The following is a 23,777-nucleotide window of genomic DNA, read 5'->3' as shown; positions in this document are numbered from 1 at the left end:
CATAGAATTATGGGAAAGATATCGATCGCATATGGCTGAGGATATTTGGCATAGAGTACGTCTAGAAAATACCAATATGACCATGGAATTTACAGAATGCATTTACAACGAAGCATTGATAAATATTGAAGACAAGTGCTTGGCTATTGCAAATAAAGTTCTTAGTCAATCGGGAATGCCAGCACCCACCCGAGCTGCGATTGCTTTATTTGATGTGGATTTACGCCATGAACAGAGTTACAACATCGGTAATCTTCAGTTATATGTCCGATCAAATTAACGCGTGAACAGAAAGGCATTTATGATCGCATAATGCAAATGATAAATGACGGAGTTGGGGTGACCTTCTTCTTGGATGCGCCAGGAGGAACTGGGAAAACATTCCTCATTAGATTGATTCTAGCAACGGTTCGATCAAAAAATGACAATTATCCTGTTGCGGAATATTAATCAGCCAAAACTCTGTAACGGCACGCGACTTGCAGTTAAGAAATTGATGAATAATGTAGTGGAAGCAACGATTTTAACGGGGCCTTTCAAAGGTGAAGATGTCCTCTTTCCTCGAATACCCATAATCCCAATACACCATTTTAATTTAAAAGATTGCAATTCCCAATTCGATTGGCATTTGCAATCACAATCAATAAAGCTCAAGGTCAATCTTTAGAATTGTGTGGTTTAGATTTAGATGCGGATTGCTTCTCACATGGGCAACTGTATGTTGCGTGTTCCCGAGTCGGCAAACCAGATAGCCTTTATATCTACACCAGACAGTGGAAAAACAAAAAAAAATATTGTATATCCACAAGTATTGCAAAATTAAACTTCTATGAAACGTATGCTTTGTTTTGTTTCTCATTTCTCATCCATGCAACCACAATGTACCATAGCGAAGCGTGGCGGGTAGAGCTAGTATATATATATATATATATATATATATATATATTTCATTTATTGAAAACCATTGTCCGCTCAACTGTTGATCTGACAGTGATTTTGGGTTTGGGGCATGTGAAACGCGATGATATGTCGAAACTTTCCGGAAGTCGAATTATGGTAACCATTACAATAGATAGCTTTCTCATGAAAATCTACCTAAAAATAATTTTTTCAATTTATTGACTAGAATATATTTTCTCATTTTATTTTAGTTTCAAAATTGGCAAAGTTATGGATAAAATACAAACAAAAAATCAATTTCTGCTAATTATTTTTTTTCGAGAATAATCAGTTGTGTTTTTTTTTAATCTAGATTTATTCTATATTTATTTATTGAAAGAATAATTTTGTATATTTTTTATTCATTTTTTAATTAATTTTTTTAATACGTTAAATTTTTAATATACTACTAATATTATATTAAAAATTGATATTTTTTTAATAATAAAGGTTCCTCATAAATTACAAACATTAAAAATGGCCCGTTCAAAGTTAGAAACAGAATATGTAAAAAGTAAATTAAAAAAAATAACAACAATAATGTTTGGGACAAAATTTACCGAAAGATCTACACAACTCCAAAGAATGATCTAAAAGTGTAAAGTTAAATAAAAATACAACACAAAGAAATTTTGTACAAATCAGTGTCACTAAAGTCATACGAAAACTAAAATTAAGAATACATTTATAAAAAAAGAAAAATTATCTGAAAAATTTTAATAACAAAAATTAGTATAAAATTAAAGAAAATTAAAAAAAAATTTACAAAACATTTCAAAAATCTCAAATGAAATTAGAAAGAGATCCTATTTTATGGGTATCTAATTGGAATTAATTTCGAAAGATTAACAAAAAGGATCTTTGGAAAGCTACTGGAAACCAGTAGCTTAGAGAAATCTAAAAAGTTACAAATGATATTTATAATGAAAAGTTTATCGGTAATATAAACTTTATTTATTATAACTTGATTATTAATGAATTTTAAGAAAAAAAAAAATTATTCAATATAATAACCAATGGACAAAAAATACACCAAATGAATAAAAATATGAAGGAATGATGAGGAAAAAAGCGAAGCGAAACTTAAAAAAAATTTTAATCGCGATTGTTGTACTGCAGTAACGAGAAAAAAGGTTTCTCTTTGTTATTAAGAAATATCCTTTTATAATTATAAATATATCAGCTTAGAGATTGTAAAATCATCTTAATTTCTCTTTCGAACAACGGTTCTATTATACAAACACTATCAAAATATCGCATGTTTTTTTTAAAGTATTGTATTACGAACAACGTAATCAAATACCAGAAAAATTACTTGGAAAAGCTGCTATAAGGTAATTAACTTTTAAATAATGAATAATAATAATTCCATAACTCTGTGAGAAATAAAATTGAAAAAATATATATATATATATATATATATATATATTTATATTTAAACACAGAATTTAATATCAAATGAAAATGCACGTACGGAAGTTGTAACATTGTTACTGAATAACTGCAACTGTTATCTGGCATCACGTTTTTTTTATATTGAAATCTATTAAAAATGTATTTAAAAAAATAATAATGGTACAATAAAATTTTCGTAAGTATGATTTAAGTTCTGTTTCATCCGATTTTATAATAAAAATAAAAAAAATATAAAAGGAAAAAACTACTTCATATGATGTTTATCCAAAATCACAACACTTCACTGACTAAAAATTATAAAAACTTTGTTTCGTCATCAAAAAACAAATATAGATAGGTTTCAACGTAATAGTTTAAAAATAAACTAAAATTATAAGGATTTAGTAACAAACTCTTTAACCGGAAGGGTGTACAGTAAATGTTGTAAAGCATAAAGAAATTTATTTATTTGATAGAGTATTGTGCAAATAATAACACAATTAACAGTTTAAAAAAGAACACATAGTAATAATAATAAAACGATAGCAATATTTAACAATAAAATTTTCATTTACAAGGCAGGGCGTGAAATTTACCGCCGACTATTGTTTACATATTCTGCAGATCAGCATGTCGGAAATTATTCATGCTACACAGAAGATATCCAATGTTATATTATGAACATTAAGAATTCACTCGATTGATGTTTATTAACAAAAAATACAAATAACTAAAAGAAAAAACGTATTAGTTCTTTTTTAAATTTCCAGATTTTGAAGCCTATTCTAAACTAAAAACAAATAATTTGGCACTACTAGATCTCAAAAACTCTAAATTTAAAAAAGAAATTTTTTTAGTTTTATTTTCAGCGCGTTTTTTGAAATCAATACTATATATATTTTTTTCTTTTTATGAAAGATCGGGTATCAAAAGCTATAGGTTTATCCCACTGCATGAAATGCCGAGACGCTACCTATTTTTAAATTTAGTTTGTTTTAAAATGATATTTTAAGATACAACCCCGCCTGTATAAAAAGAAACCTCGTAAAAAATATACTGTTGAAACGGAAAACACAGTTGCTGATAAAAATTAAAAAAAATATTCAAAGAAATAATAACTTAATATTGATTGTAAGTTAATCGCATATCTCAGGAATGGTCGACCTGAGACTGTACAAGAGTACAATTCATTTACATTCATACATATCATCCTCATTCATCCTCTGAAGTAATACCTTACGGTGGTTCCTGAGGATAAACAGAAATAGAAGAGAAGTATAAGTTAAAACCAACTGGAATACAAAATACTATTTAATCATAGTGTTCTGCCATTAGGACAGACCCTGTCACGGCTGCTGTTCTCCACCTTGTTCAATCCTTTACTAACCTCTTTTTTCAGCATATTTTCCCTTTTCCATAATCCTATTCATAAATTGAAATCTCTTCCTTCCTCTTGGTTTCCTTTCATTTATTAAGCCTTCCATCGCATCCACTAATAAACACCTTCTTCTCATACAATGTCCTAGCCATTTCCTACATTTCCTAGCCTTTAGCAACTTTTTTCCTTGGTTCCCAGTCTTTTCCTACATTCAATCACATTTAGCATGTTCCTTTTCTCATCCGTTCTCGTTAATATTTCTTCATTTGTTACATGGTCTTGCCATCTGACGCTTATCATTCTGCGCCACACATATATCTCAAAAGCCTCAATCGGTTTTCTGTTTCTCATCGTCCACATTTCAGCTCCATAGAGCATAACACTCCAGTTAAAACAATTAATCAATGCCTGATTATTTCCTCATATTATTGTTTTAATTTCTACTGTGAAAGTCAGGTAATAAATTTTAAAGCTCCATAAGTACTGAAATTTCTTCACCTACTCTAAAACTTCATTTCCTACCTTAATCTCAATCCTCTCCTCTTTTCCACCAAATTCCATACATTTAGCCTTCTTTTTCTTTATCCTCACACCCTGACTTTCGTGAGCTTTCATTTAAGTCATCAAGCATTTCATATAGTTAACTTGGAATCTCCATCTGTACCCCCACGTCATCTGTAAAATATATACATTCTATTCTTCTTCTCCCGATCTTTATTCCTCTTTTATCATTCTGACAGTATTTAATTATTTTTTCCAGATATATACTAAATATATTACATAGGTGACATGCAGAATTCCTGCCTCTCTCCCCTTCCAATCCCTTTTCTTCCTGTCATTTCATCTCCTACACTCACTTTTATTCTCTGGTTATAGTACAGCTCTTTTATTAGGCGCCTTTCTTGCCAGTCAACTCCCTTCATTTCCGACTCCGTCTTCACTACTAGGCCTCCTGGTGCTAACGGGCTTCATGCTGGACCGGCCAGGTCTCTTGAAACCCGGCAAGTTGGGTCGGGAAGATAGTATTCGTGCCCAGCGACTTCGTAGGCGGCCCAGCCAGGCCTGCTGCTCCGGCAGGGATGTTGGCATTCGCCGGGAGTCCCACGTTGGGCCGGCCAGCGAACTTCTTCCTCCTTCTTCTTCTTCTGCAGGAGGTTCGTAACGAAATGTCTCCGCTGAAACACAAAGATGTCGGAGGGTGCAATACCTTACTACTTTTCTCAGTATGCGGACTCGCGTCTTGATTCTATTATACTGGCGGTTTATTAATAGTAAGGGGCGTTGATTCGTTTGGTGAAGTTTGGATTGCGTTCCGATCCAACGGAGGGTTTATCGGTAGGGACCTGACGGAAGGATGTGCTAATAAGCTTATCTTACGTGACGCGCTCCCTTTCAGCCTAGAGTGGGCTGAAATCCTTTGTTTAAGGGGTCATCCTATCATAAGGAAAGGACGCCGGAGGTGATTTTTGGCATGTACTTTAACATTTAATTTAATTTGGTTTATAATTAAAGAAAATGAGTTTAGCTGAATTGTTCTGGGACGTTGTGCCCCAGAGCTATCTCGGTCGATAGGAAAGTGGATTCGGGATGGTTGGTATGGAATATGATGCTTGTTGTCGTATCTGTCTCTCAAATCTTCATATTAACCTTGTTAGAAGCCAGTGAGTTCTGGAGAGAACTAGACTGGCGAGAGACAGAGAATTGTCTTCTGTTCTTCTTTTTCTTCTTCTTCTTTTCTTCTTTAGTCGCTTTGTTCTTCAGTGGATAGAAGGGAAGCGAGAAGGTTTCTTGGGATCATGGTACCAGCGGTTTTGGCGCGGGTGTTAGCATTGTTTGGTTAGATTAATCTAAGCGCGATACATCTCTATTAAGGGTTATGTGTCTGCTCGTCATAAGGACTGGCAGAAGAGATGTATTTAATGCAGGTTGTTTTCGAGCGTCCGTGCGCCGGGGTGGCGACAATTTTGAATAAGACGGCCCCCTATTATTTGAAAAATTTGATTTGTTGCGAATGTTTGTCTCCGCTGTGCTGGCTCCGGTTTTATATAGGCGCCTGAGAGTGGTGGAGCCGCAGCGCCGCTGTTGTGCGGTCAACTGACTTGGTGGGGGAGGAATGTGCGTGCAGGCGCGTAAATGGGCTGTAAGTCTCCTGACACCTTTTTGTTTTTTATGTTTTTTTTCCCCCTACTTCCCCGGGCTGGGTATCCATTCAAGTATGCGCAGCCCGGGAAAGTGTCCTTTAAACTCAAAGGAGGCCTCCCCCCACCCGCCGGCTGTACGTCACAGGTCAGCCTCCCCGGTTGGATCTTTTGTTTTAATGTGCCTGCCTCAAGCTCCCCCCCCCCCCCCCCCCGACAGAGAACCAGGCCCGAAAAAGCCGTCCCTAGCCCCCGCCGAGGGAACCGGGTCTCGGTCTTTTCATTACCCAGTTGTTATGATCCCCAAACGAAGGAATGATCTTCTCCTCATAGCTGCTTGCCTTAACGAAAATATTAAACTACTAAGTTACCACGGGGCCTCAATGGCCTCTTAAAAGAGCTACATCATCTTTAGCCTTTAGCACTATCTTGGCAAACTCATCCATTTTGTTCCAATTGTCAGCGGATCGCAGAAGAAAAAGAAGCAGATTCTCCGGATTTAATTCTTACAGCCCTGCACATCGTCTATGTATAGTCCATCTATTACAGTGGAACAGAGTACGTTCCGCAGTATCCGTATCCTGGCAGAACATGCAAATAGGTGCTGGTCTTCTACCGAATCGATGTAAATAATATTCGAAGCTACCATGCCCAGAAAGTATTTGAGTAAGATAATAACCAACCTCCCCATGTCCTCTATCAAACCACATGCCCAAGTCGGGTATCAATCTCCTGGTCCAGGTAGCTTTAGCGGAAAGATTCTATCTGTCCTGCCATATACACCTACCGGCTAGCGTCGCGCTCGCCGATAGTAAGCACAGCATATAGCAATACTCTAAAGGGAAAATACTGTATTATATAAGTATTTCGGAAGGTCCAAAATTTTCGCGTCAGGTTTTTTTTCAAATGACGTTTCACGATCAGTTCAAAACACGTAAAATTCCCTAAGATGAATCGTACGTATGGTTGGCCTGTATTCTGATTAATATCTCCGGACTGGTACAACAGCTTTCTATCTACTAAATTCAGCTTTCTATGTACTGTACAGCTTCTATGTATTAAATTTTGGAAAAATAATTTAAAAAAGGAGAGATGGTAACATTTGTCATTTTAAATTTTTGACTTTTTATATAGAAAATTGAGTGTTTGTACAATGAGAGAATTTATTAAGCTATCTAAATTTCCAAAGTTTTAATTCAATCGGATTTAAGGGTGGTGAGGAATATTCAACATTATTTATAAAGAGTTTTAATCTCAATTTCGAAAACCCATAGACCAAAAAGTTGAAATTTTAGCACAAATTTTGAATACACATACACACACGCGCGCGCGCCAGTTTTGACCTGATTTTTCACCCCATCGGAGAAGGGGGCATCACAATACTCATATTTTTATCCCCATGCCCGTAACAGCTACACACAGTGTCCCGAGAGGTGATGGCCAAACTTAAGCGACTGATTCAGGACATCGAAATAAAAAAGTTCATGCGGACAAATGACCTATTTTGCTTCTTTTTTCGTCTGTCCGCCATTATATATATATATATATATATATATATATATATATATATATATATATAATGTAGTAATATATATTTATTATACATATATAGTAGATTTAAATACTAGTCTTTAATATAGAATAATTACTACTCAAAGCTCTTTAATATAGAGCAATTACTACTAATCAGAGTCCCCCGAATGCATTTAAATATTTCGTTGAAGGACAAAATTTTCTTATCGATGTAAGACCTGGTGAGAACTTAGTGATTAGATAACCTTAAATGCCTGCTATTTGTACAACATGAAACATGTATTTAAACAAATTAAAACTCTCTGAAAGTTGATCGGTAACAAATTATTTAATTTTATTAAATACTGCATTACGATGTTTGTTCGTTTATACCTTGTTTCCTTTTTTCAGTTTGATTTGTTGTCGTTTTTTTAGCTCAATTATTTATTTTTTGGTAGTCGTATTGTTTTAAATTTTTATATATTGGGCAGTCACGTAAAAAATGTGAACTTTTTTACATTTAAAATAAACTTTTTTTTTTTTAACTTCCGAGATCACCGTTAGGTATTGCTTCAGAGGATGAGATTAATGATTTGTACGTATGTAAAAATGTCATGCCTGACCGGGATTCGAACCCGGGACCTCCGGATGAAAGGCCGAGACGCTACCACTCGCGCCACGGAGGCCAACAAAATAAATAAACTGGTTTGCTTTAACTCTACTTTCTGTAGTATTTTTTTATTTAATCACAAGTTGTACAATATAATAATAATATAATTGTCTAGAATTCTTTCTTCCTAAACGATTGCATTGCTGCTGTTATGCAACTATTCGGTCCACATATAAGTTTACACCGGAAAACGTAAATTATGTTACTAATGTGAAAATATAAAAGCTTGTCTGTGTAAATTAAGTATAACTTATCATAAAGCAATGATATTAAAAGTAAACATTTCCTTTACTAAAATAACCACGCTACCATAAACACGATTTAAGATTAAAAGTTCATCAAGGATTCTTCGAACTACATATAACATAGATTGTTTTGCGCAACAATTAACATTTTGTTTCCTGTTTACGGTCATTAGCATATGTTAACTATTTTAATACTAGGCATATTTTTCTCATATAAAAAATATATTGCTAAAGTAATTTTTTGTTTTTCAATATTTAATATTATTTTTAGCGTATTAAAAAAAGTTATAATATTCGCCTATGCCCGCTTATAATTCTATTTCAATCTGACAATGAACAAAATTTGTGAAAAAGTTTTCACGTGAAACATAAGAATCGCTAGACCGATTTGAATGATGCTTTTATCGACGTTCTTATCAAAATTTTATGATTATTTGGAGCGTTATCTGTGAACAGAAATGTTAAATAAAAAGCGAGTTGGATTTTACATTTTCATTTCGTATATTTTGGATCTATAAATAAATTAAGACCGATCAGAGATACCAATATATAAATCGTAGATGTGCGTTTACCAATTTTGTGGTACGATTATTTTCTTCGGTAAAGAATGATTTTTTTATTTTTGTAACAGTGCATATATATAATTAACGCTACTTCTGTAAATAGTTGATAAGATTGGTTTAATTTGAATGATTTTTTGGTCTCATATAATACTATTGCAAAGAACCTTTTGTTTCAGAGGTTTTGTTGATCTCAAATTAGTTGTTCTCATCATCTCGATTTGTTAATTTTAATATTTGTACGGGAAAACGCAAGAAGCCATTTAATTTAATATTTTTAAGAACGTAACCCGAGGAAATTTATTTCAACTAATTATAGAAATTTACAGGATAGAATTTTTAACAACATCTGTTACTCTTTAACTTGAAATATTTATCAATACGTCACTCCCAATTAAAAGAACAATACATTTTTACTAATCTCTTTCGTTCATGATGAAATACAAAAAAAGTATACTTTTTCGAGAGCAAAAAATTAGCCGTCTCGCTTAAGATACACTTTTTTAAACTTAAAAATATTAGGAGAATGTCATTCACAAAGAATGTAACCAACTTCAGGACATGTTCAACTGGACCTAAAATAACGAAGAAACTTCTTATAAACAAATTCAAAAATGTTTCATTAGCGAGTGTCAGCTGGCGAAAGATTTCGCCCTGATTTCTGCGCCTTTGTTTAAATTAAGCAAGGCTTCATGGTACCCAAATTAAGGAGTAAATTTAATGGTTTTATATGAAATATGACCTGAAAAAATAAGTTAAAGAATTATATTTTTAGGGTTTTCGAGAAATCTGGGGAAAAAGATAAAAAATTGGGGTGAAGAACAGCCTATTTTATGTTTGGCATAAACGAATTTTGTTAAATGGGTAAACATAATAGTTTTAACTAATTATTATTAATAGTTTTAAACATAATAGTTTTAAAAATAAACTTGTTGCGAGTTTGATTCGGAGTAACATGAAATTAATAAATTCCATAGAAACTAAATTCAAAAACAAGAATTTCGATGTTTATTAACAACAAAACATAAAAATGTGGCAGATTTTAGGTATTAAAATGAAACAAAAATATTCAATATTGCAAAACAAAAGAATTAAATATTTAGTAAAATAACAAATAAAAATGGAAAGATTAAAACAAAATTATAAAAAATTAAATAAATCACTGAAAATGTCCTTCGCCGCAGTGGATACAGCACTCTGCCGGACAAACAATGTCTTTGGTTTTTTTACAGATTTTATATGAAACCACTAAATTTATTCCTTAATTTGAGTCCCAAGGATTACAGTCTGGCTTAATTTTACCAAAGGTCCTGAAAGTTTGTTACATTCTTCATGTATCACTCTGTATGTCTAAAAGGAATTACATTTTAATCAGTTTTGGAAGTTTTGGATGCTGTTTCAGTCTACAATATAGTAAAACATAGTTAAAGTTTATTGTGTACTATAAAGTACTTTGAACAAATATTTTACTTTATTCTTTAGTAAAGTTAGAAAATCTTATGAAAGAGTATATTTGGATACGTATTATCTTTAAATTTATATTAAATTCTGATATAGTTATCAAAAAATAATCATAACTAAATTTCGTATTCACATTTGTAAATGGCGATCGTTTCTTAACTGATAGTTAAGAGACTGATAGGCTAAAGAGAAACAATTAAAATGTCAATCAACAGAATATGTACAATTTTTTTTAATTAAAAAAAAAAAAAAAAAACTGCTAAAAGTTTAATTTAAAATGAACGATACAGTATCAAACAGCTTTTCGTTATTAATAAAAAATAAACCATCGTAATTATATTGTTTGAATACCTACACATTCCATCTTTACACAAATTTATACATGAAATTGTTTCATGTTTTACGATAATATTCTAGTGGATAAACAATTTTTTTTTTAATTTTCTAAATTAGAAAATAAAATAAATTCTTTTACCTTACCTTACGTCAGAAGTGGGAAAATTTGCCTCAACCAAACGCCCAGTAACCCGTACATACTGGTATTATAGGATTTACCGCCTATTGCAGTGGGACCCACTAAAAAACCACTCGCAACGTGATGCTGGAATTCCCGCCGATGGCATAACCTGAGCACCACGCGCGTTACAGGCACACCTCACATTCATACAAATATGTACACCTCTCATTTGCACTCTATTTATAAAAATATATATACGAGGTGTGTGAGAAATGTAATGAGATTGGTGACACTGCGAGCGATCTGGCAATGCTGTGTCTACCGGTCTGTGCTAAACCGGTTTGTTCATCTCTTCCACATGCTCTGTACGAGTTTCAACTCCGTTCAGCCAACACATAATTTTTGACAGCACCATCAGTGAAGTTGTGTTTTTGTTGTACGTTACGAAAATGGAGCACCGGAATTTAGAGCGACGTTGTGCAATCAAGTTTTGTGTCAAACTTGGGGAATCTGCGCGTGTGACCTTTGAAAAGTTGAAACAGGCCTATGGAGAACATTGCTTATCAAGAGCACAAGTTTTCCGCTCGCACAAATCATTTTTGGAAGGCCGAGAACACGTTGAAGATCAACCTCGATCAGGGAGACCTTCAACTTCAAAATCAGACGAAAACGTTGAGCGTGTGAGGGTTATTGTAAGAACAGACCGTCGTTTAACAATAAGGATGATTAGTGAACATTTAAATTTAAACGCTTTCACCGTACATCAAATTTTTACAGACGATTTGGACATGCGAAAAGATTTGTGCGAAATGGGTGCCGAAAAACCTCACAACGGAACGGAAGGACAATCGAAGAAACGTGTGCGTTGATCTTCTTGAGAGGATTGACAATGACCAAGAATTCTTCAATCGTGTGATCACAAGTGATGAATCCTGGATATTTGACTACGATCCTGAAACAAAGCGGCAAAGCGGAGAGAGGAGATGACACTCCGTCATTTCCTCGACCGAAAAAAAGTCGAATGAGCAAATCAAAGATCAAAATCATGCCGATTTGTTTATTTGAGTGGGGTATCGTGCATAAAGAATTTTTTCGTCAAGGACAAACTGTCAACCAAGTGTTTTACAAAGGTGTCCTTGAAAGGCGCAGGAAAAGAGTGATTCGCGTGAGACCGGACATTGCAGACAAGTGAATGCTTCATCATGACAATGCTCCGTGTCACATGGCCATTTCCATCAGGGAATTTTTTACCTCAAAACGCATTCCTACGGTTCCTCAACCCCCCTATTCATCTGATTTGAGTCCTTGCGACTTTTTCCTTTGAAAATTGAAACATGCCCTTAAAAGGATGTCATTTTGGAACTCTGGAGAACATTCAAAAGACTGGGACCGACCAGTTAAAAGCCCAACCAGTTGAAGCCTTCCAGCTCTGCTACCAACAGTGAGAACAACGACTCTGCCGGTATACAGCTGCCCAAGTGAACTACTTAGAAGGGGATAATATTGTTGTTTGAAAAAAATAAAAACTTTGGAAAGTAAAAAGTCAGTCTCATTACTTTTCTCACACACCTCGTATATACACTATACACATAACTTTGGCATCAATGTTATATGTATTGTGTATACATATATTTGTGTGAATAGGGTGTAAATGAGAGGTATAAATATTTGTATGAATGTGAGGTGTGCCTGTAACGCGTGTGGTGCTCAGGTTATGCCATCGGCGGGAATTCCAGCATCATATTGTGTGAGGCTTTTTTAGTGGGTGCATTACGCGGTGAACCCCACACACCCAGTACGTACGAGCTACTGGACCTTTGGTTGAGGCAAATTTTCCCACTTAAGGTAAAAGAATCTAATGTAAAGGTCCGTATGCTACCGTTTGGTTTGTGAGGTTCATAAAAGGAAAAAAGCGTAAATGTTTTTAGGCGATAACCGCATAAAATGTGCAGTGAATTCTCAAATACTACAAACATACATGCATGTACGCACTAATTCTAAAATGGATAAAATAATATATTTTTATTTTTATCGACAGAAAAATAAGGAATTTATTATTATGGGGGGGGTCTTAAAATTTTATTTTTATATTGTTTGTTTAAAAAAGTAAGTTAAGGGAAAAAAATAAATTCAAAGAATGAAAGATTTTTTTTTTACAAATTAATAAACATAATGTACTTAAAAAACAAAAAATAAATACTTACAAAGCTTTTTTAGTTGTAACTTCTACTAATTGTTGATTATTTTTATCTTCTGTTGTACTCCATACATTTTGAGTATTGGCTCTGGGGCCTAAAAAAATCAAATAAATAAATGAATGTCATAAATATTTGAAAAACATTTCATTAAAAAAATATAATAAATTTGAATGTGCAACGGATTTTCTCCAGCAAATTTTTTGTTATAGTGAAAGAAAGTATAAATTAAAATTTAACACAATTAGTAAAATATATTGTTTCAGGGCAGAACAGACACATTAATTTATTAATTTACACTAATTGTCCCACTCTTTGTTAAAGTTGTAACGCGTATAAAGCAGTTGATGTAGAGAGTATTTAGTCAGAATTGTTTTCCTTGAGAATAATCATGTTCATTATACTGCTCCTGTGATCCACAGAATGAAGGTATCCACAAAACTGAACATATCGGAGGAGTTTGACATGCTTCGACTCAGTGAAGACGGCAACAAGAAACTTCTGACTTCTTAAGCCTGGCATGAGATGCTTGTTGTATTAGGTTATACCGATTTCAGATATATCTTATACTTCATATCAGATCGCCTACGACTTTTTAATTTTGCTGTTTTATATACATATAGAAAAATACGTATATAAACCTTTACACCGTGACCTTGGCCTTTCAAAATTTATTGTCATATTATTTATAAATAATTTTCCAATTTATTTTTAGGTAATTAACCTTTATTTTTTTAAAAAGATTATAATTATCATAAACGCAGTTATTAATTCTTACTATTTAAATAGTTATTTTGTAGGACAAATCATAGGTCATGTTTTCTATACGTTCATTGTGATTGTTTATTGTTTTTTAAATATTTAATTATTATGTTCTGTAATAATGAACATATTATTCGTTTAACACTAAGTTTGGCGTAAAATAAAAGTTATTTTAATTTAGTAAAAATTTTCCACATTTTGATGTTTTTTTTTATCAACTTCTAAATTCTTACATTTATATTTAGTTTCCGTAAACTTTATCCACACAATTTTACTCAGAATCAAATTCACTATAAATTTCGTTTATAACATTTACTATTAACTATTTACAATTTATTATAACTAGTTACAATTTTATTTATAACATTATTAACTATTTACAAAGTTATTTTACGCCAAACATCTTTCAAACCCAGTTATCTCTTTAACTCCAGATTTTTCGAAAACTACCAAAAACACAGTTCGGGGACCTATTTTTTTTCTTCAATTTTTCACATCAGATTTTATACAAAACCACAAAATTTACCCCTTAATTTGGATCCCAGGAATTACAGTCTGGCTTAATTTTAGGTGTAGAAATCAGGGCAAAATCTTCTTCTATCTAACATTCGCTAACAAACCACTTCCAAATCTATGTTAATAGGAATTTTCTTCTGTATTTTCACTAATATAATACGTCCTGAAATTTTCTTACATTCTTCGTAAATCGCTCTGTATGAGTGTTGTGTTAGTGTAAAATTTTTATACCTTGAAGTATCTCAAGACAGTGCAAACCTAATTCTTTTAATTGAATGAAAAACATCATTACATCTGTTATACAGACATTTTAAATCGTTCTTTAATAAATTGCTTATAACTAAAAATAGTTTGTTGTGCTTCAAGACGCTCAAAGTACACATTTCAAGCATCAAAATAGAAGATATACGAAACAAAACTGACAATATAAAAATACTAAAAGAAGCAAACTCCAGATTTAAAATTAAAAAAATAAAATAACAACGAGGGTTTGTTCAGAAGAACTCAAAAAAGCAAGATCTGACAGAATGAAGAAGTATTGGGAAGCAATCAATAAGAAAAAGAAAAAGAAAAGACGAACCAGAGTTGACTAAAGTGGCCCACTGTGACCTCAAAATTCACAAAAAAAAATAATGAAGTAATTAATTTATTTTTTCTGTAAATAAAGAAAAATTAAAATATTAACGTTTTCAATATATTATTTATTATTCTTTACGATGTACCTTAGCCAGAAATATAGACGGATCGCTTTTAAATGAATGAACCGCTCTGTAGTTAAAAACTAGTTTTTTCATACACGTATTAAAATTGAACATTTGAATCAGTTTACTCTTAAGTATTATTTATAGTAACAAGATTATTTTTAAATCAGAATTTAGAACAGTATTGTTATAAATATATATATATATATATATATATATATATATATATATATATATATATATATATGTAAATATATTTAAATTTCAAGCTAAATTTAATATATATATATATATATATATATATAGCTTGAAATTTAAATATATTTTTTTATAAATTAAACTACGTTTAGTACATACATTTAATTTTGTAGTAATCTTCCATTACCATCCATTATAAAATATGTTTTAAAATAAGTTATTATTATTAAAAAAAAAAATATATATATATATATATATATAAAACATACACATGCAATAAAATTTTAATTTAATTCATTCAATAAATATGTCCGAAATACCGTTAAAAATTTACAGTGAATAAAAATAAAACAATTAAAATAATATCTAACCTTAAAAATAATAAGCATATTTATTATATTTTTCTTAACGCTAAGATTATTCTACTATAAAAATGATCACTCGTAAAAATCACAATAAATAACCACTGTTCAATTCTACAAATCGACTTAAAAAAATTTACTTAATAAACGACATACACATTAAACAAAGGTTTTTTACTTTATTTCACTTCACTTTCAGTAAAGCCAACCAAATTAAAAAAAGTAAAATTATATCAAATATTAACTATAATACGTAATCAATTGATAATTTAAGTAAACAATAAACAACTAACAGTTAATGAAAATTAAACTAAACTTTATTGTATTAGTAGTACACATGCGTACGCCAACACACACACACACACACACACACACACACACACACACACACACACACACACACACACACACACACACACACACACACACACACACATACACACACACACACACAGAGAGAGAGAGAGAGAAAGAGAGAGATAGCTGAATCATTAGTTTAAAAAAGGAGGGATAACACAAGTGCAATCATATAAAGATAGTATAAAATTTCTCTGATAAATTCAGAGGTGAGATATGGTACAGTGCGATAATGAGGAACTGAGAAAGAAAAACGTGGGTGTTAGCATGTGTGGATACACCTGTCCACCTCCACAAACGGCAAAAATCTATTAAGTGCTTATCCAAAGCATGCAATGCATTTTTGAGATATCAAAATACACTGAAAGTCTATTTAATGATTTTTATCTCAAAGAGACAATACGGAAATACTATTAATATACCATTCAGTCAGTTAAGGAAACAAACAAAATTAAATAATATTATAACCTATTAAACAAATAATTAGTAGCCATTGTTTTACACACAAACACACACACACACACACACACAACACATATATACACACACAGTAAAATGAATTAGAAAATGGTGTTATAGAGGAAGAAGAAGAAGTTGAGCAGGATGAAATGGGAGAAACAATACTGAGATCTGAATTTGAGAAAGCATTAAAAGATTTGAATAGCAGAAAGGCTCATGGAATAGGCGGAATACCTGCAGAATTACTACGCAGTGCAGGTGAGGAAGCGATTGATAGATTATACAAACTGGTGTGTAATATTTACGAAAAAGGGGAAGTTCCGTCAGAAGTAGATATGGCTGACCGCCTCTAGTACAAGCCAATCAGAGAGCAGCATTCAGATCAAGCCGTGCACACCCTATTTTAGAGAAAAAGTTACACATATCATGCAGCATTTACAGGCAAAATTCACATATTTCGCACTCTTTTGCAAACACAATTTTCTCATTAGTGATTCTAATAATTATTTAATTATCTAATTAAATAATAATCATGCAGAATAAACTAACTAGCAGACTTAAAACTAAACTAACATGCAGAATTAACTAATAATCAATGGAGAATACACGATTACGTTACCATCTCGTATATGAACATTTTATACCGCTTGCAATCAAATACAATATCGAAGCGATTTAGCAAAACAACATTTACAGGCAAAATTCACATATTTCACACTCTTTTGCAAACACAATTTTCTCATTAACGATTCTAATAATTATTATTATTAATCAATTTACTTAAGGCGTGCACACTCTATTTTAGACAAAAGTTACATATCATGTAGCATTTACAAGCAAAATTCACATATTTCGCACTCTTTTGCAAACACTATTTTCTTATTAATGATTCTTTACTGAACAGTTGCAAAAACGAAAAAAATTAAATATATTTATCGTTTTATATAAATAAACATTATATTCATTATTGATGTTAAATTATCTAACAGCGCGGCCTTTGATGATAAATTTATTTGTACGTAGTTCATTCATACGAATTAAGTAACAGATTATTGTCTCAGACCAGTCGACCAAAGCCCTTATCATTCGTTCGGTTCCATCTAATGTTTCGCTTTCCGTCCACGATATGCGTTTGTATTTCGATATTACCAATTGAGCGATTCTCATTCCCCTTTGCACCGTAAATTCTTTATCGCCCAAATTTATAAGACCGATTTTAATTTCACCACGATAATCAGCATCGACCGTGCCCGGTGAATTCACACCTGTAATGCCATAGCTCATCGCCATACCTGATCTAGGTCTTATTTGCGCTTCATACTTTTTAGGTAGCGATACAGCAATGCAAAAATCTTTAGGTTTTGAAATCGTCGAAAGGAAACTTAAAAGCACCATTACGTTACTGAAATAAAAAATTAAACTTTGTCTATAGAGATGAATTATTTAACAGTTAATAAGATGCGCTATCTTATTAACTGTAAAATAATTCAGATGAGTTCCTAACATATAATCAATTTCACAATCATTATTCCTTAGCGAATAAAATCGAAAAGGAGATTAAAATCCCTATAAATCAACCGGACGTGTATACCGTTCCGGGTATTCTTGCTTTATCACTTTACCCGTCAGCGGAGAATACGCGATTACATTATCGTATATCAATAAACAATATGCTACTGTATTTGGTTTAAAATTCTCTTCCGCTTCAACTTTAATCTTCAAATCGATTACACCAATCTTTACGGAATCATTTTGACGCGAACAGTCGATCACATATAAAGGATATTTGATTTTGTAATCGGAAAACGTGTTCGGCGAATATATATATTTTTATAATATGATTTTTGAAAATTAATAAACATTCTATACATCATCGCTTGGTTCCCTCGTAAATCTTCATACGGATATTTATTCGAATTAATCATTACACAAATATTTTTAACGTTACACGAATCGAATTCTGACGCGTCCTTCACGGCTTTATCTTTCCTATCGGTTTGAAAACCTACAATAACATTGCGTGGTTTATCTATTTGCGACAACGTTGTCACATTCCATATAAAAGAATTCGTTTGAGGAACCGCCGTATTTTCATGAAGGTCCCACGCTCTGAACGCCATACGCACATCTTTATTTTGATCTCTTATTTTAGCTAATTCTAATTCATATTCGGGTGCCACCTTGAGCACCCGAATCAATGATTTTTAGCGTATGTGAAATACCTGACCGGGGATTCGAACCCGGGACCTCCAAGACTCGTGTATACTGCGCAATTTGTTGACAAAATTTTGGGGTCAATTTCTCCAGGTGAGGTATATACATTTTTGGAATTTATATTAAGTCAGTACATGCGTGTATGTTTATCTTACGATTTAAAAAAAAGGTTTCCCCCAAAATTTCGCCTTCTCCAAAAATCGCAAAAATTCATAAGTCTTCCTAACCATAGTAATGGAGTAGATGACCGCAAAAAATATATTGGGGGCAATATTGTGCGTAGAGGAGCCGATCAAAGATTAAAAATATCGATTTTTTTTTATTTAAATATTTTGGTTTATTAAAATTTTTTAAATTAATAAAAGTATAAATTGTAAACTTAAATAATAATATTACAATAAAATTTCACCGTAATTCATCCAACCCCTACTACGAAAAAACAAATCTTAGGTAACTTTTTATTGGTTGTTTGTTTTCTAGTTAAATTTTTTTATTTAACATAATAAATGTAATAAAATCAACAAAAAAAATCTTGGAAAGTGATTTTGGAGGTGGGTGTCTAATAATTTGTCGCCTAGGTATTACCTCGGGTTTAAATTATGCTAAATATTATTTTATTCGCTGGTTCGTTGAAATAAATAAAAATCTTTCTTTTGATTATATCCCAGATTATTTTTATTATAATATTCATACTTATGCTTCATATACGTAACGTTGTTATAAATTAATTATACGTGACTTAAATACATGTTGAGTCTCTGATGGCTGATGCTAGAATGACCAACAAGGGCGTTATACCATACTTAAAAATTCATTTACAAAGGAGTAACAAATAAGTGAAAGATTTAAAAATGAGTAAGAGAAAAAATAAAAATTAAAAAAAATTAAATAACAAAAAATCATTTAAAAATTAAATACCCTGAAAAAATAAATACAGGTGTTTTAATTTTTTTAAATCTGCTTTTGATCTATTTAAACATATAATGATAATTTTACGAGAAAAACTTCATTGTAAATTACCCCCAACTCCAATAAAGAAATCTTATTGTAAATTTTTTTATGTATAATTATTTTTCCATTATATAAGAATAAATAACCAATGCCGGGTAAGTATTATAATTCTGTTGTCGGCTTTTTTTTTATACAGTTGAATTTTAATATTCAAGTAATTTTTCTCCTAAGCAGCAGTCAGTCGTGGACAAAGCCCTCGGTAGCCAGAGTTGCATTACCAGAATTTTACTTAACCAGATAAAAAAAATGAAACTGCAGGAAATCTATACGCTATTTTTTTAAAGAAAAAAACTGATTTCAATGTTTATAAAGTCAAATTTTTGAGATATTTGAAAAAAAAAACTTTTCCTTATACCCTTTTATCACATCATATTTCTATAGAATATCCTATTGGCTAAGATTACTTAAAATCTTAAGCGAGTAAAACTAAACAAGTCATACAATAAAGTCAATGACCCTTAATTATTTCTGTTTTACACATATCATGGTTAATTTTTACTGTACTATATATAGAATATATAATTGATGTTGATGCAGCTGCCACGGCATGAAATTCAGAATATGTGCTTTTTTTCAAGAACATCGTCCTTGAAAAAAGAAATGAGTAAAATAAAAATAACAATGTGATCGTGTGAGAATGGTGAAAAGTTGATAACGGTTTAGAATACAGACAGATAAAAAGAGAGCGCAATCGTCTGGGAGAGAGAAAGAAACCGAGGAAGTACTACAACTACATTAGAAGTTATGTAATTTTATAACAGAATAATTTTCTACTTCACCAGACGTTTTCTACGTATTTGTTCGCAATCCGTGTATCAGTTAAACGCTCCTTGTATTTAGTCAATTTGCAACACGTCATTATAATAATTTTCTTCATATCATATAATTATTATAAAAATTTGTTTCAAATTCAATATAATTCAGCATTATCTATTATTTAATAAAAATAAAAAAATAATTTTTTGACCTGATTTTGATTGATGTTGCAATTTTTTTTCATATACTCATGGAAGTGGTAAATAATAATATTAGGTATTATTTAGAAAGATGGCGAGTATTCAAAAGTCAATAATCTTGACATATGTTATTACGGTAATCGTGTTAATTATCAATAAACAAGAAAAGTATACCTCTAGCAAAATTTTTAAATTTTAATATCATTCTATTGTAATAATAATCATGGATTTTTTTTTACTTCTTTCAGTTTCTTTTTCTGTTTAGCCTCCAGACCATTATCATCCTTCAGAGGATGACTGAGGAAGATATGTATGAATGTAAATGAAGTGTATTCTTATACAGTCTCAGGTCGACCGTTCCTGAGATGTGTGGTTTTAATTGAAATCCAATTGAAAAGTAACTGCCTAAAGGGAGTTAAGTTACTTTTATCGTAGTAAACTACGATGTGAACTTTAAAACTCTCGACATCGAAATCAGCTGATTTGCGACGACCACTTCACCACTCGATCAACCCGGTGGGGTTTTTTACTTCTTTTAAGGTATGACGGAAATAAAAGTCAATTATGCCACAAACGTTAGAATTTAAATAACTACATTTTCATACGTTCTATTCTAACAGAAATAACCGGATCAGCATAAAAAAAAGCGGCACTACGACACCTTTCACCAGAGTTACGTCTCTCCAAAGTTACACAGTACCCTCACTAAAAATTTCGTAATTCAGTAATTCCGTAAAATTGTAATCTACATTATTTTTGGACTGATTATTACATAAAATTATTGACTAGGCCAATTTAATATTTAAAGTTAATTAAACAAAGTTACCAAGCAAAGCGAGTGTTAGTTTATTTTTGCTGATATCGTACGAAGTTCATAAACTCGTTTAATTTTTTTTTTTATAATTTAATCTTGTTAACATTTCATTACAATTTATCAATAACTGAAATCGGTCAACTCAAATTTCAGTAAAGTATATTTAAGAACGAATAATAAACGTTCGGATTATACGAAAAAGAATAATGTAAACATAAAATTGTTGATAAAAATTCAAAACATTACTCTCACCGCTACGGGAAAAAAATACTTTGTGATTTTCATTTTAAATTCTTTACAAGTCAAAAACTACAATAAATCAACACTTATTTGTATATTGACAATCGGCGCGGCGAAATGAACATATGCCAAGATTATTGACTTTTGAATGTACGACATCTTTCTAAATAATTTATTAATTTTTTTTAATCTTTATTCATTTGACTGGTTTGATGGAGCTCTCCAAGATTCCCTATCTAGTGCTAGTCGTTTCATTTCGGTATACCACTACATCCTACAACCCTAATAATTTGTTTTATATATTCCAAATGTTGCCTGCATGCACAATTTTTCTATCTACTGTCCCTCCAATATTAAATGGGCTATTCCAGGATGCCTTAATATGTGGCCTATGTGGCCATAAGTCTCTCTCTTATATATTTTTCCAAACGCTTCTTTCTTCATCAATTTGCCGCAAAACCTCTTCATTTGTTATCCACCCGTATAATTTTTAACATTTTCCTATAGCACCACATTTCAAAAGCTTCTAATAATTTCTTCTCAGATAGTCCGATCGTCCAAGATTCACTTTCATATAAAGGTATGCTCTAAACATATACTTTCAAAAATCTTTTCCTGACGTTTAAATTAAGTTTTTATGTAAGCAAATTATACTTCTGACCGAAAGCTTCGTTTGTGCTATTCGGCATTTTATATCGCTCCTGCTTCATCTATCTTTAGTAGTAGTTTGACTTCCCAAATAACAGAGTTCTTCTACGTCCGTAATCTTTTTTCTTCCTATTTTTATATTCAGTGGTCCACCTGCATTATTTCTGCTACACTTCATTACTTTCGTTTTGTTCTTGTTTATTTTCACGCGATAGTTCTTGCGTAGGACTTCATCTATGCCGTTCATTGTTTCTTCTAAATCCTTTTTACTCTCGGCTAGAATTACTATATCATCAGCAAATCGTAGCATCATTATCTTTTCACCCTGCACTGTTACTTCGGAACTAAATTGTTCTTTAACATCATTAACTGCTAGTTCTATGTAAAGATTAAAAAGTAACGCTTCGATTATTACTGTTGCATTTTAGTTCCTGTAAATGTTTGCAAATGTTCTATCTCTATACTTGGACCCTAAATTTATTAAAATTCTTAACATTTTATTTCATTCTACGTTATCAAATGCCTTTTCTAAGTCTATAAATGCTATGTATGTTGGTTTGTTTTTCTTTAAATCATCTTTCTACTATTAATCTGAGGGCTAAAATTGCTTCTCTTGTCCGTATACTTTTCCTGAAACCAAATTGTTGTATTCCTAACACTTCTTCCACTCTCCTCTCAATTGAACACTACAGGTTTCTAGTTAAGATTTTTGATGCGTTAGTACTTAAGCTAATTCTGTATTCTTTACATTTATCTCTCCTGTTTTCTTGGGTGTCATAGCAGTAACACTATTTTTGAAGTATGACAGAACTTCCCCTTTTTCGTATATATCACACCAATTTGTATCTATCTACCGCATCCCCACCTGCACTACGCAGTAATTCTGCAGGTATCCCCCATCTGCCCCAGGAGTCTTTCTGCCATATAATCTTTTATGTTATATTAAATTCAGAACTCTCTTTTCATCCTCTTCCTCTTTAAGAATTTCATTGGTTTTTTCAGTAGAAATGGTTGTTGTCATAGAAAATTCTTATATTTTGTATACAGGAAGGATTAGATCGTAGTAAACAAAATACAATAGGTTGCTATAAATATCATTTTTTAATGGAATAAAGATTATTTGAAAATTTGTATGAAAATGAATTTCCTTTCCTAATACCACAAATAAATAAAATATCAATATTTTATTCGTAATTAGATAATGAAAATTGTCTAATATATCCAAAAAATAAATAAAACAGTAGGATTAGAATTTTTACTTTTTCACAATGTAATTTTTAGTGAAAAATTTCGAAAACGTGGTGGGCGGAAAACAAAAAAGTACCAATATTTGTAGCGTATGTAAAAATACTAAGCCTTACACAGATTCGAACCCAGAACTTCAGGGTAAAAACATAATGTTGACTCTATCACTTTTCGCCACTGTGGTATGTTCGATTTACACTACATTATTACATTTTTGAAGCTTTAACTTTAAGTAGCACCCACAAATCATTCATTTATTCATTTTTTAAATGTTTAATGAAACAAATTCTATACAAAGATTACATTTTAAAAGAAATGTAACTACGTTCAAATTCTTTAATTAA

At 31.7% G+C, this 23,777-nt stretch overlaps 1 protein-coding gene across 3 annotated transcripts in view; it reads right to left on the bottom strand.

Annotated features, from left to right (window-relative positions):
* Window positions 1-23,777, bottom strand: part of LOC142331813 (neprilysin-11-like) — a 222,469-nt gene that overhangs the window by 84,402 nt on the left and 114,290 nt on the right. For 2 of the 3 annotated variants that reach the window (XM_075377944.1, XM_075377943.1), the window contains one exon: window positions 12,960-13,047. In XM_075377944.1, coding sequence (XP_075234059.1) covers window positions 12,960-13,047 — 88 coding nt within the window. Of the gene's footprint in view, window positions 1-12,959; window positions 13,048-16,924; window positions 17,175-23,777 lie in introns of those variants that run through there. The other variant, XM_075377946.1, reaches the window with a different exon arrangement.

Source organism: Lycorma delicatula, chromosome 10 (genome assembly GCF_047948215.1).
Source record: "Lycorma delicatula isolate Av1 chromosome 10, ASM4794821v1, whole genome shotgun sequence".
Lineage (NCBI taxonomy): Eukaryota > Metazoa > Arthropoda > Insecta > Hemiptera > Fulgoridae > Lycorma > Lycorma delicatula.
Note: the sequence above shows the minus strand (reverse complement) of the source record. Positions and strands in the feature narration are given on the sequence as shown.